The sequence below is a fragment of the Passer domesticus genome, chromosome 1, assembly GCF_036417665.1.
Source record: "Passer domesticus isolate bPasDom1 chromosome 1, bPasDom1.hap1, whole genome shotgun sequence".
Lineage (NCBI taxonomy): Eukaryota > Metazoa > Chordata > Aves > Passeriformes > Passeridae > Passer > Passer domesticus.
Genome location: NC_087474.1, coordinates 138,052,257 through 138,067,310, shown reverse-complemented (window position 1 = coordinate 138,067,310; position 15,054 = coordinate 138,052,257). Strand labels below are relative to the sequence as shown.

The 15,054-nt window shown below is 37.2% G+C and overlaps 1 protein-coding gene across 2 annotated transcripts in view; it reads right to left on the bottom strand.

Annotated features, from left to right (window-relative positions):
• The window catches only part of DPY19L4 (dpy-19 like 4), a 32,588-nt gene that overhangs the window by 5,479 nt on the left and 12,055 nt on the right, over positions 1-15,054 (bottom strand). For both annotated transcript variants that reach the window (XM_064391914.1, XM_064391921.1), the window contains exons 9-18: positions 14,813-14,944; positions 14,624-14,722; positions 13,380-13,453; positions 11,431-11,589; positions 9,669-9,788; positions 8,481-8,601; positions 7,026-7,082; positions 4,585-4,667; positions 2,757-2,889; positions 2,164-2,322 (exon numbers count right to left, since the gene is read on the bottom strand). In XM_064391914.1, the coding sequence (XP_064247984.1) occupies positions 2,164-2,322; positions 2,757-2,889; positions 4,585-4,667; positions 7,026-7,082; positions 8,481-8,601; positions 9,669-9,788; positions 11,431-11,589; positions 13,380-13,453; positions 14,624-14,722; positions 14,813-14,944 (1,137 nt within the window). The remainder of the gene's footprint in view (positions 1-2,163; positions 2,323-2,756; positions 2,890-4,584; positions 4,668-7,025; positions 7,083-8,480; positions 8,602-9,668; positions 9,789-11,430; positions 11,590-13,379; positions 13,454-14,623; positions 14,723-14,812; positions 14,945-15,054) is intronic.

Genomic DNA, 15,054 nt, shown 5'->3' with positions numbered 1-15,054 from the left:
TGTTTATCCACCTAAAAAAGCCTTTGTGAATTAATCCCTTTGTCAAGATAGCAGACATTAAAACCAGTGTATTTCATTCACATTATAAAGAACAACAGCAGTGGAAATTATGCACATGCCCATTTTACCCAGTAGTTCAAACCTGATCTGCACAGGGCACACCAGTAAGAAGAAAACTAAAATCTCCATTACCTTTCCCAGGCCAAGTAAGTTTGACATACCTAATAAAGACCAAAGACACACACATCTCCCAACAAATTCCAATCAAGTGACTTGGAAGCAAACTGCTTTCTAGGATCTACTGTCTGATATCCCTAAAGAAATCCCTTCATTATTCCTTCTGATGCCACAAATTTACATGGTTTTAAAAAAAACATGGTAGAACAAACTCATGAACAAAAATCCACCAGTGGCTTCCAAACACAAAGATAATTGCCCTGAGCTACAGTCCTAGGGCAACAGACTGCTGGGAAACATTTGTCCTTCCCTATCAGTAAACCTATGCTCTCAGCCAGTGTCAGAAACAAGATATTGGACTAGGACTACAGGATGTAGCACAAGCTGTAAAGTAGTACTTATCTTCTTAAACACAGCAATTCAAAACACATCCACAGACCTGTCAACACACTGTCTGTCCACTGTCTCACCTACTTTGGGAGTAAGTAAACGCTGCATTGCAGTCTCCAATTTTGTATTCACTAGCTTCCTCTACTTTGGAGTATCTTGATAATCTACCAATACAGCTTAAACAAATTTTGTTAGCAAGCAAACTGAGAGATTTGTTTAAAGCTTCCTGAGACAATACACTTTATTAACTTTACAGAACAAATTATGTCAGTTTTCTGAAAAATACCCAAATATACCCAAACCAACCACTCCCCCCAAAACAACAACAACAACAAAAACCACAACAAAAACCACAAGAAGGATTATCAAGCTTATGTACGAGAGAGAAGCATGCAGGAAGCATGGAGATGAGAGATGCAGGGGTATGAGGGCATGGAATCCAGAAATTGTGGTTAATTGCTCCAGTGGAGATCCTAAGTGTGAAGAGGAAACAGGAACTCACTCATGCAAACACAGATCTGAGAAGAAACTGAGGTAACATGCATGGAGGTTATTCAGACACACACACTTAGTTATGGTACAGTATATTGGATATATCCTGGAATAATCACAGCATACATGACTTTAGCTGCAAGACTAGGAAAGAAATAAGAAGATTTCAGCAATGGTAAGGAAGTTAATAGAAAAATGGAGACAATATCCTTCATGGATAAAGTAGTTATGAAACCTAGAAGTGAAACTGACACCAGCTGTAGATTTCTGGGGAAATATAGAGTAATCCCCTAATAACATAGCACTCCTATATTGCTGAGAGGTGACTCCCTCTTTCCTATTGACTTGAGAATAAGCAATGAAACTCTAAGTGAGTTTAAGGCCGCTTCCTGCCTTTCTAAAACCAAAATTTTTGCTGGATTTCCAGGAAGCCAAAGAACAAGTGACAGTGAGATCACCTTATTAAACCCCATCTTACTCCCTACTTAAGCAGCAAGAGCAGCACTACCAACATCCAAAGAGACAGAACACATCAATGACTGAAGCAGCATTCATGGTGCAGTTTATTCAACCAATCTTTCTAGCAGATGTGGTTTAAACTATCTGTTGGTGTGCTGACCTATCTGCAAGGCTGAACTGAATAGACTTGCACCCTCATCAGAACCAACCACTCTGTACTGAACTAAATGGCAGGCTGGTCCTCATCCCAGCCAGAGTTTTAGAAGAACTCAGTTTATTCATTCTAGAATTTCATCTTCAAAGCTAGTAAAGAATGCCTTCTGAGGCAGGACTTCACTGCTTTTGTGACAACCTATTCAGGTGTCAGTCTTGATCATTTCTATATAGTTAAATGGTATTTAATGATTGTCAGAAAAGCAGCACAGCAAGATACTCCTGTTAGGAGGGATTAGAGCAGTTATTAGTATTAGGTAAGATGACAAGTTTAAGAAACAGACAATCCAAAACTTAACTGATCACTTTTAAAACCTGAGTCTTTGTCTATATGTCAATTACAATGAGAAAAATAAGACCAGCATTATAAGATTTATTTTCAATTTAATTATTTATGCATTCAAGTATTTATTTTTTCTCACCAATACTTACATGACCATTAGCAATATCCAACAGATCTTTAACTCTACATCCTCTTACAGGTCCCACTTCATTGCAAATTGAATCTTCAATAACCAGAAAGTTGGCTTTGTAAGATGTGAGTATCTTATAAATATCTTCTGCTGACCTCTTGGAATAGATCTGATAAATCTATAAATTAAGAAAACATGTTCATGCAATGCAAGAATCAGTGATACCTTAAATACTGGGACACATACACTCCCCAACAATGACCTATCTGCAATGACAAACTATATGTACACATCAAGCTATAAATAAGTTTGGTTTTGAAATCTCCAAAACAGTGAGACAATGGCCAGCTGAATGGGAAGTATTTGTCTCTGATGATGGCAAGTTCTCATCTTACATATTCCAAGAGGCCTGAAAAGTCTTCAGAAACAATATTCTGATATTTGTTTCTGTGCAGAGTGAAGCACTGATAATATACTTGATAATCCCTTCCATGTCCACTGGACTTCTGTGTCTTCCTCCCTTCTAATACATTAAACTTTTTTTACATCACATTTGGGTGAAGAGGAAGACAGTTCCTGTGAGATGTCACATTTATGGAATTGGATACTTACATTCTCATTTCTTTTCAGAAGATCATCATCATTATACAAAGGCAGGCTCGACACCATCCATCCTGTGCAGAGCTTAATCACACCCATGAGCTGTGGGCTGCCTGCAAACACTGCAGCCACAGGAGCCTGGCGCCTGCAAAAGCAACACCAACACACACTCTGAGTACTGGATGCACTCAACAGAACAACTTCATACACTGTAGCATCTGTGAGGGTGCTGCAGAATGAACTGGAGTAGGTGAGGATATCATTGGGGTCTCATTACAGTTGCTGATGGTGTTGCTGTGGCAGTACTTTCCTGGCCAGGGAAAGCACAGACCTGCAGCAATCAGAGTTTGAGAGGAGGGGTTCCTGCTGGGGCAAGGGCTGATGGTTGTTCTCCCCTCCTTGCAATCCACAGAGCACCATTCAGAGTGGTGCTGGAATGGATCCAAGTCCTGCTTTTCTGAATGGTTGCCAACTCGTGACAAAACAAGCTTGGGAGAGAGGGTAGGTAGAAGGAGAAACAACATGATTGTAAGGGAATGATCTGTGACTGTTGTAACTTGATCTCTATTATGTATTTCATATGTAAGCTCTGATCATGTATTTCATCATCTATGAGAAAATAATGTCAGCATACAGAATAATGTCTACAGTAATCATGTTTCTGGGTTTGGTATAATTTTTTTACTATTTGTATTTCTGTAATAGTGAAAGAATACAGTCATTGTCACACTATATTACAGACTTTAGCAACTTCTGTAGAGAAAATTCAAATTAAGTTCATATTATCAGAGAGAAGACTGAGAAAATATACTGTAATAATGACATTGAATTAAAATTTCAATGTGGATAACTTAAGTATATCCATGAGAAAAAAAAAATCTTTATTTTCCTTAAAAATAAGAACAGCTGCTACAGATAAGGGTAGTCAAATTGCTCGTAGCTGAGTGAATCTCAATGAAATTCACCATGATTAATTACGCACTTGAAGTATATGCAGGCTAACATAAAAGCCATTAGGTACTTGGCATTATTCCACTTGCTGCCTTGAAGAGCTACAGCAGTGACAAACAACATACACTACTACAACAGCAAGAAGAAATTGGCTGCAACACTAATTACCAGCCTTACCTTTTGTGAAGACAAACAGGTTGACATTAAAGACTACATAAATACAGAAAGCAATATTCTAAAAAAATACAGGTAAAGCTAAGTTATCTGAACACAAGGGATCTAATTTTCAGAAAAGCATATAATGACACAGCTTGAAGTTAAATTGAATGAGGCAGAATGCAATTCTGAAACCTTTATTGGTAAGGCAAATAAATCTGTGAAAATGACTTGGTATTAGCTGTGTATATGTTCAGTATGAGCTGTATAAGGTAGCTCCATAGCCACTGTGGTCAAAGGGGAAGTCTGAATAACACATGTATCCTGACAAAAGTCTCTAAATCCTCACATTCAGGCAATTCATTTTACTGGCTCAGGCACATAACATTGCAGGTTTTTGTCCACCACTGGCATTACAATCTACATGAATCCTGTAATCTAATGAAATGTTAGCAAGATCTAAGATCTCCACCTCTATTTGGAAACTAGGTCTGCAATGACATTAAACATGACTTGCTTCTGTGTTCCAGGATCTTCTCTTGTAATCCATGATAAACTCCTGTTTCTTTTATGGGAACAATACCAAACTTAAAATACAAAACTTCTTCCCCCATGCATCACTGAATAATTACCAAGGGAAAACCCAGCTTGACAGAGGTAGCTGTACAAACTGCTGAGATAAAAATACCCTTACAAAAAGCAGTAAAATAGAAATGTTGGATTTCATGCTTACTTTATCCATGTCATAAGTTCTACTGTATCAGGATCATAGAATTCTTGCAGTTCTGTAAGCTCTGTCATTATTCTAGGGAAAAACTGATGGAAATGTTTTTGGTTACTTACAGTTTAAAAATTATCTATAGAGCATCTCATTACATTAAGGCCTTAAGTGACACAACAGAAATGGGTTTCAACAGTTTTCCCCCTGACTGCTACTTTTGCTCGAATATTTTGCAAAACTCAGCTTCCATTTACTTACCTGACAGCAGGAGACCCTCTCCAAAATAAGTATGTTAAACAGAAGTTCTCATCTTTCTCTCTATTTCATTAGAATACTTATAATTAAAATAAATAAATAAGTAGCAGCAATAACATTCATCAACATCAAGTGGCCCTAAATGCATCAAAACCATAGTTCAGGTGGTCATATGCAAATGTCTACAAATAAGGGCACTGAACCAAGAAGATGATAAATCCCTCATGGTAAATCTGCTTGAGCAGGAATGATTGGACTATTGTGACTTGATGGAAAGGTGTTATGCAAGGAAGACAGGAGGGAAGAAATTTCCTAGAAGACCTTGGTAACGGGCCCAGATTTGCTTCTGACTTCAATCACTGCAGTGAAGAAGAGCACATTACATTGCATGAAGTGGGACATCTCAGTTTAGGCTCTTGAAAAACATTTTGGGAAAAGGAGGGATTCTCTGAGATTGAATGCCACCTCTTTCAAACCAGGCCAGCTTGCAACCCTGCATCATGGCTTCCCTACCCTGTCAAGTTTGAGGTCCTTCTTTATTAAGATGGGACATTTTGTAAGTCCTTGAGCCATTTGGTGCATTTATCTGAAAAGGCCATGGCTGGAAACTGGCCAGCCTTGAGGGGCTGGAACAGGTACATGTACATGCTGTTGTAAATGCTAAGTGAAAGTTACTGGATGTCAGCTCTTTTGGAAAAGAACAAAGTTTAGAGGTTCAGCCAGATTAAAGAGACAACTTACTTTGGGACAGCCACAGTGGACAGACAGTTACAAGTGGGAGCCTGCCTTTAACTGAGGACTTTCCACCCCCATTGTCCAACTGGACAACTCAGCTGTCAAGTGACAGCAGTCTACAAGCAGCATAAGAGCAGCTGCCATAGGTTTGTGTCAGGGACAAACAGCACTGCTGTTACAAATACACTGGAACTATTCCCAGAACAGAGTGATGGAAAGAGGAACTGCTACTGCCACCCCAAGGAGAACCTGCCTCACTCATCAATCACAGCACCTGGAAAACTTAATCAGAGGAGGGACTATGCCAGACACAGTCAGAAGGCAGCCAAGCAAAAAGATGCCGAGCTATAAGTTGGCCTTTTATAGCCATGGTAACAGATTAGGAGTCTCAAGGCAATTTTGCTGCTCTGTTACTTCCAATCAACATTCCCAACCTCAGGGATGAGTTATGAGCCTGGAGAACAAACTGTTCACCATTGCTTAAAAGCAGAAGCTGGATCAGCAATGGATGAAGCCCTCTAGAGTCTAAAACCCCACACTGCTTTCATTAAAATAATCTGGAAAGGAATTACTTGGTTAATAACTAAATTAGTTTCCTCTATTGTAATAGATTTCATAACTCTTTTGAGCAACTCTAGCTTTTTTTACAAACAGTATCCATTGCTCCATCAAAAACGTGTAAAAAGTCAGGCTACAATAGAAAATTAGGTTGCAATGTAAGATAGATGTTACAAAATCCATTAAAATACTGTTGGGCAAGACCAGCTTCTATATATGAATTTTCAGACTATCCAAACTATTTTAAAGCTGTGCCAGTATAGCAGAGGATTACACTTCATGAGACGTTTCACATACTTTTTGCACTCACAGAAGCTTAGAAAATAATTTCCAAATACTCTACCCCCAGTCTGTCTGTGACTTGCAATAAAGAACTAAGTATTCATTTTAAATATGGAAACATCTGTGTCTTTTCTTCCCTGTATTGTAATAGGTACACACCTCGACACAATGGTCTGCACAAAGAATTTAACTCCATTATAATTTGATGGGAACTTTTCAGTTTATTTGCATATGGCCTCCTGTTATTTTACTTCATCTAACTTTACTCCTTTTCACTAAAACTAAGATTGAGGCAACATAGTTTTCAATATACTGAGTTTTCATTTGGAAGTATTTTCTTTGCTGAGTCAGTTGATACATCCAAAGCTTAACAGCTGAATATAATAAAGTCTTCATTTAAATTTAATTACAATAAGCGATCATTAAAAAATTAAATTGTCAAATACCTTATACCAAAAAATTGAAGTGTTTTTCTTTTAATTAAAGATATTTTCAATGAATGACAGCTTCAATTTCATCAGATATATTTAATTTCACTGAGTACATTTCATCATATTTGCTGATCATTTTGACTCATAATGTGCCTACATAAAAAGAAAACTCCACAAAGGTACTTTTCTTACCTCTTTCCACAAGCTGAATCCAATTATAGTGGGAACTGCCATACTCAGAATAAGAGCCTAGAAAGTACACGTTAGAGAAAATGGATTATGCACCTTTTCCAGCATTGAGGTGTCGTTGATTCTGCTCATACAGTGAGCAATATTTATGCCTGAAACCTTAAGAATGACAGTAGGTGAAACTGTTTTCTACCAGGCAAAAAACTTCCATGCCTAATTTAGCATGGAAGGCTTCATGTGACTCATAAAAACTTTACCATAAATTCTAGGGACAGTTAATTACTTCCCAAGTAACAATGATACCATGTGCACATGACATAGGGAACAGAAGAAGGTAAACACCTCGCATTCAAATGCTATGAGAAAGGAAAAAAACAAGCATTTCAAACCTCTGACCTTGTTCAGATTAGCATTATTGATATGCAAGACACAGAAACCTATCTCTCAGCATACCATCATTCTAGCTGATACAATTTTTGCTTTGCAAGAAGGAGAAAATAGGTTCTATGGTACAGAAAACATTTGGTAAGGAATGCACACAAGGCATTCCTTTGATATTAAGCTACTAACACATCTACTATATCAATAGCAAAAAAGCAGGTCGACATCACAGAAAACATGAAGTATATAAAAGAATGTGCTTACCATGTACCTGAACATATTGTTACCCCTTGACTGAAAGAACACAGTCAATGTTTCTGATATAGCACTGTATGGTATTTCCACAGGAAACATAATGAACCTCTAAGTATATTTATTTCTATAAGCCTCTTGAATTTAGGATAAGCAATATCCTATTCCTATTTTATTAGTAAAACCAATGCACAAAGCTGCTAAATCACAGAAAGCAACTCTTATCATATTGAGAATAAAGCTAGGGTTGGAAGTAGGGGAGTCGTTTGCTCTTTAACACAAGCTTATCTTGAGTCACACTTCTCTATAATGGCCATACATCAACTAATCTTATAAAAAACAATTCAACTTACCATTTCTTATGAAGCAGTTTTACTCTTAGCAGTTAAATTCACCTTACTACACCATTTTAAGACCCATTTCTCAGTGAAACAAAGCTTATGCCTTCCCTGTGCACCAGTTCTCTTTCTCCTGCATTCCTCCTAAAAAGTGCATGACCTTCTTGACCAATCCCAACTAGATATGAAAGAGAGATTGAGGTCTCAAATATTTGCTAAAAGAAATTGAGAAGAGTGAAAGGGAGATGAAGACAGCTGTGCTTTTTTATGAGAAAAGACTGTAGTGTGAATGCAACTTTATCACCAGGTACCTGAGAACAAGTGATACTAAGAAGAAAAGACAGAAAAAGCAGACCATATGCAATCCACTGCTCACAGAACAACCTGCTGTTTTCATTAATTCTTTCATGGGTTTTAGGTACTTCTTGTTTGCAAAGCTATATACTTGCTAGCTGGATTTTCCAAGACTTTGGCAACAGCAACTCACCAGCAGTATTGGGTGCACAGCTTTCAGTCGAAGCCACTTGAAAAGCGTCATCCAAAGTTCAGGAGAACACACACCAAATGCAGCAAGCATACAAACATAAGGTGTCCATAGATATTTCATTCTGAAAAACACTGCAATAACTTAGTTGGGACCCTGTGTATGCTTCTGTACTCAAACTATTATAAAAACATTCAGATCTCTTTCTTATGTCAGACACAGTCTGGATGTTCAAACAATCTGAGGTCAGCTTTGATGGTACTGGAGGGTAAACCAAGGAAATCTCTAGCAGAAGAGCTGGCACCTGATTATCTGCTGTGAGATGGAGGAGCAAGATCCAAGGTAAAAGATGACAAAATCCTTCACAGAGTTCAGGGGAGGATGAAAGAAAAACAAAGAGAATGGTAAAGTCACTTGGCTGGTTTTCCAGCCAACAAGGAATAAAAAGCAGCTAATCAGCTAAGGTGTACAGACAATGTTCTATTAGGGACTTCCAGAAGAAAGGAAAGGAAAGGAAAATATTTAATTAACTCTTAAGGGTAGACTAGTTAACTTAGAAAAACTACAGAACAAGACAACAGTCTGCTCACTTTAAGGAATATTTGTGAATACTTAGATTTTAGGATGAGGAGCCTAATAAAAACACAACCTGACATCGTCAAGCTGATTAAGCTGAGAAACAAGATTAGAACAACAACATCTTCTAAACATCAGCTTCTCCAGCTTTAAGGACTAACACAATACTTTTGAAATTGGTTCTGCTACTGCTTTTATGTGTCAAGCAAAAGTACACTTTGTGGTAGCCTACACACAAGAAGATGGATAAGAAATCTTCCATGTCCCAATATTCCAGCACTATTCTGTTCATCAAAACACTACACGTATTCTTGCTAAAAATAATTGCAGCACAGCTCTACACTTATATACCATAAAGAAAGTGATTAAAATGTGATTCAATTAATATCTTGGATCGTGGCTGCATTAAGGCTTGGAAGTTAAAGAGACCAAGTACAAGTGTTCATATAACCATATGCAACTTATAATGAAAATTATCTTTGACTGCTCCTAAGTAGCATCACTATATGCCAACATTATTTCTGAAAAAGGGTGATTTTAAAGGAGTAAACAGTGCATCATGTCCAGTAAGGAACTCTATTGCTTTCAAAAGAGATACATCAAAATCAGACTTACCCTTCCAAACACATCGCTAGACAACCCAGCAAAATTGTGTGAATTACATGATAAACTATTTCTGGCCTCTCTCCAATTCGACCATCCTCAAGTTTAACTGTCTCTTTCAGTGGTTCACCACTGCAGTTGGAGAAAATGAGACATCACTTAATTCAGATATTATCCCAGGAAAAGGTGCCAATAAAAATACTTTTGAGTCAGCAGTGCACTGAGATAATTCCATATCACAGCATATAATATTGCTGCACTATTTGCTTGCTTTTTGTACTTGATCAATGATCTGTCAGTACCCACTGTCCCTTGATTTAGATTGCAACCTCTCTGGAGCAATGGCTGTCAATTAATACAATGGGATCACTGCTTATGACCACAAATCTTACTTTAAGGTAATCCAGCACCAAGAGACAGTCTAATTTAAGAGCATGTACACTCTACAAACATTTAGACAAATCATGCTGAACATGCATTTTAAATTCCTTCATCCCATTAGCATGGTAAAGAATTATGGAATCTGTAGGATGATAATTGTGTATGGAATGTGTGTACAACAAAGACAACAAAAGTAGCTTTTAGTCACATTATTATAAATTCTAATTATATATAATAAATAAAAATCATAGCCAAAATCTTGCAGTGAAAGGTTTTCTACTAACATAGCAAGGCACAGAATAGACAACAATTCCTTCTATCATGATGTGATTTCTGTTTACATTTTTATAATAAGCTTCCTTATGAAAATGAGAAAAAATATTTTGAGATTATTAAATGATTCAAAAATTTAAAAAGAGAAAGGAAAAGGTTTCTTTTAAGATTTTCTTTAAAAAGGTGTTGGACATAATGTAGTCACTGCTCATTACAAAGTAATAAATAGTTACTTCAACCACTGGCAAACAATAAGAAATTTGCTCTGAATATCCTATCACACGTCCAACCTGACAAACATTTTCATTTACAGCAGCATAATCTTTATCTGTTAGAAGCCTTCATCCTTGAAATAAATCTATTGATTTTTGCTGCAGACAAGTGAGAAATTTGTTCCAGTATCTGAGAAGTTACACCATTCATCTCCTACCAGGAAGAGATAATTTCCTAACCACTGAATTTCCAAGACAAGTTATGCTAGGATCTATATTGTTGGTATTCTTAGTCTTTTTACAAAGACAGTTCCACTACCCCTTCTCTTGAGGGAACTGTGAATCACTGTGGAACTAAAACTAATTGAGTCCGTTTTACTTCAGTTCTGTTCCAAGCAGCAAAGGCTAGTGGACTTTATCACAGTAAACAAATGTTTTAAAAAACCAACAGTGAAGCATTAGAAATCCAAAGCCCTCTCAGCTCCACTCATCTCATCCTTCTCAACATGTAAACTTGGAAAAAAAACAAAAACCCCAAATCCAAAACAGAAAACCAAATTCTAGCAACAATTAGATAACTTTGCTGTTGGAAGGAGAATTACAGATAAAGCATCTTTCTCTGTCAGTGGGAAGACATAAACACATCAGCAAACACTAGCCAGAGCTCAGCAGGAATTGCACCTGCAGGGAAACAAACCAATGACAACTCCCTGTCCTGACAGGAGGGATGCTCAAGAACCTCCTCACTAAAGGACTTTTCTTGAGGAGGCTCTGGTGGGCCTTCCCACTGGTGCTCACACCCTGACAAGTTCAATAGTAAAACAAACTTTGGAGCAACAAACCATTCCCTGAGGCATCCAGGAAACCTTTTATTTTTAACTTACTTTTCACATAAACAAGTTACTTACCAAATTCTCCTAAAAATGACCTGAGTTACAGAAAAAAGGCAGATAATTAATACTAAAATATAAAAAGGCAACAGTGATGATTGTGTTAGTCGCAAAAAAAAGTCTTGGGAGGGTGCCTGAAGAGATTCTTGACAAAGGAGCCAATTCATTGTAAAATTCCTAGTAAGGCAAAAACATTCCATTAAAAACAGTAATAATACCCCATAGATTAGGAAAAAACCCAACAATCCAGCACAAAACAATTGCAGTTTAACCTATTCATGTCATAGGAAACTACTTGAAATTCATCTTTGACGTTATCTTTTTATCATTTGAAACTGCTTTACAAATACTCTTTAAGGTAACTGTCAAAAGTCTATCTTCCCAAAAAGTATCTGCGATCTGAAGAGACCAGACTACGAATCCTTTATATCACAAAAGCCCAATCTCCCACATAACTCCATTATGGGGCCCAAAGGAATCTTGTTGTCACGGTGGATTAAGATTTCAGAGATATTGATGCAAGAAGGTATGCTTGTCCTCATTCCAAACAAGGACGAAGAAAGGAAAGTGGTCATCTGAGATCACAAAGAAGCCTGAGACACAGCCAGGAATAAAATCCTTAATGTTGAAATTCTAGTTCTGTAGCTGAAGCCACTTCATCATTCTTCTTTCTCAGTTAGCAAGCAGGAAGATAACACACTCTGCTCAGAAGCACTGTCAGTGTGTATTGTCAGCTGGAACTGGTGCAGCATGTGGTGCCTGTGAATGCATTCTTGTCTTACTTTGTTTTGCTTCCCTCCCTCTTTCATTTTCTCCCAAGGGAAGACTAGAGGACAGAACCACTTTCAATTAGACAGAATCAGTTTAAAGATTAACAGCTGGGCATGTCCAAACTGGTCTTAAAAGACTGATCTTGAAGCTCTTGTGCTGCAAGTCATAATTCCAATACACAGTTACACAGTGTTCCAGGCGTAAATGCACCCAGTTTGTCTCAATCTCTGGCTTCATTGCAGAGTCTGACAGTCTGAAAAGTGATATTTAGCAAGGCCCAGGGGGAAAAAGAGGGAAATCCATTAATACCTGGGAGCTGAATAAACTGAAATCCTGACCAGGAGTCCTTTCTTTTCCTGCAAAACACTCTTAAGAATGAGTATGAGTGTGTGATAAACAATGCATCGTAAAAAACATCTGTCTTCCAAAAGTTCCTCAACAGTTTCAGTTGGGTGTGATGCCATTTTCCACTTGTTCCCCTGAAAGGTTGTGAAGTAGGGTTTTGTAAGAAAGATGCAGTTCTTCAGAGAGAGTTCCAATTCCTGCACAGAATTGCAAGTCTTGGCTTGGGTCCAGGAGTGTGTCAGTCCTTACTAACACTCCATTGGAAGTTTTCCAGAAAATCTGTTGCCATGACATCTTCTTGTAGTGCAACATCCAACTCTTTTACAGATACTAATGTTTATTTTAGAATCATAATTCCCTCTGACTTTTAAGATGTCCCTTGTCCTAATTTCTTCCAAAACATACAGGGAATATCGGCGGTAGCCACAAGCCAAGCCTCTTTTGAGATAGTATCAATAGTTCATGACTCTTTCCAGAGCCTTTTTTCCAGGCTATAAAAAGCTCATACTGCCACCTTTACCCTATTATCTTTGCTTTCAAGTCTTATTGGAAACACTAGACAGGATACAGAAAGTTTTCACTCTTCAACATCATAAAAGAACAAAAATCCATTAAATGCTTTCACCCTAAGGCATGAAAAATACTGAAGTGCCTCAGAAACCTCAATACCCTAAGTAAATGCTGTATGTGCATATTTTTTTACTTCAATCTTAAAACCAGACAACAAATAACTAAACTATTTCCCTAGCTCCTCTATAAAACTCTCACAAGCCACTGAAATGTTACACTTCTCAGAGCAGCTTCAAAAGTTTTAATATCTTGGGAGGTGTAAAGAGTTTAAATAAACTTACTTAGTTGTGTTTAAGCCAAGTTTTACTTCAATGAACTTCAGCAAATGCTCATTTTCTTTATGAGGAATGAACATCTGAAAATTAATTTAGCAGAGAAAAATCACACAAAAAGCTGGAAGCAGTTTTCACATAGTCATTCAGATTACAAAATGTCAGGTGACAATCAACTATTCAAGACTTAGTTAAAACTAACAAAATGGATTAAGCGTGCTAACTAAGGTATACTGGTATAGCATTGTAAACCTTCAATAAATCTACATTTAGGGTTTCCTTGAGAATATTATTCTCTTATTCCACTCCCATACCACACCAGGAGGGCAAGTGAAAAGCTGCCAATAAGTTGTCAAAAGACTACTGAGCAGTGCAAAAGGATCATGAAAAACAGACCCAGACTTACTCCCAAGCAAGCCCAAGAGTGCTGCACTTGGCTCCGCTAGAAAATAGGACAGCAGCTGAGCAGAAGTCATGAGCATTTGTAATCTTCACACAGACTGTCTGAGCTGCCTAAAGTTCTGCAACTTACTCATAACTGTAATTTAACACATATTTTTCAAGGTTGGATTTTATTTTCCTGGAGATACAACAAGGCTAGTCATTCTAAATTGCACAGGAAAATAATTACATGTGAGCATTCTTTCAAGCCTTCTAGGCCTCAGTAGTTTCTTTACTTTTAAGTTAATACTGTTAATTAACACAACCATGGTGAGTTTGAGGCATAGAAGAAAAACACAATAATATGTGTGAAAGGCCAGCAAGAGGGAATTCCTAATCAAAATACAAGACCAGGCTAAAATCCCACTGTGTCATCTCAACTCCTAACTGACCCCTACACAAAGGGAAAGCCTCTGTCCCCATGTTCTACTTGAAATGTAAATGAAAAGCAGTATCTACCCTAAGACCACTCATACTTGCTCCTGGCTATTGTGTCACCGTGCACAAGAATATTGTTTTAATATTCAGACTAGTCTGTGGAGGCCATTCAAGTTATAACAAATCCCATATTTATAAAAGAGATAAAGCATCTTTTAAAGAGTATTTCTATACTGTATCAACCCAGAAGACCAAAACCCCAACAAGATGAAGCTGTTTGAATTGTTACATACTAACTACGAATTAAGCTATGAACTGTCATATCAATAAGATAATTTACATTTTACAAAACATTTTACAAAATTTTTTCAAGATGTATCTGCGACTTTTAATTTAGATTCTGAAATTAAAATCACTTTTTAGAGGAATCTTACCTTTAATAAGAAGTTTAGTGTCACTGCTACTGTAAGTACCAAATAAATATACATTATTTTCAGCAATCTTGACACAAATGTGCTTTTTTTCATATTCATCTGCAAAAATATTTAAAGAATTCTGTATAATTTTTGGAGTTCAGTTTAAATTTTAAAACCACACTCAGGGTTAGAAGAAAGTCTACTTACCTGAAGGGATTTGGAGAGCATTAAAGCTACCACAAGACTCAGTAATGGTGACACTAGTAAGGCTGAATTTTCAAACTGCAGAAGGTACCCCACAATGACAGAAAACAGGTAGATTCTGTATACCTCGTGCACCTGTTGAAGAAAAAAATAAACAATAAAATAAAACTAGGATATAAATCCTAGTTTTTAGATCAGTAGATAGCTCACTTCCTCTCTTAATCAGGGATTAATTGATTTCAATC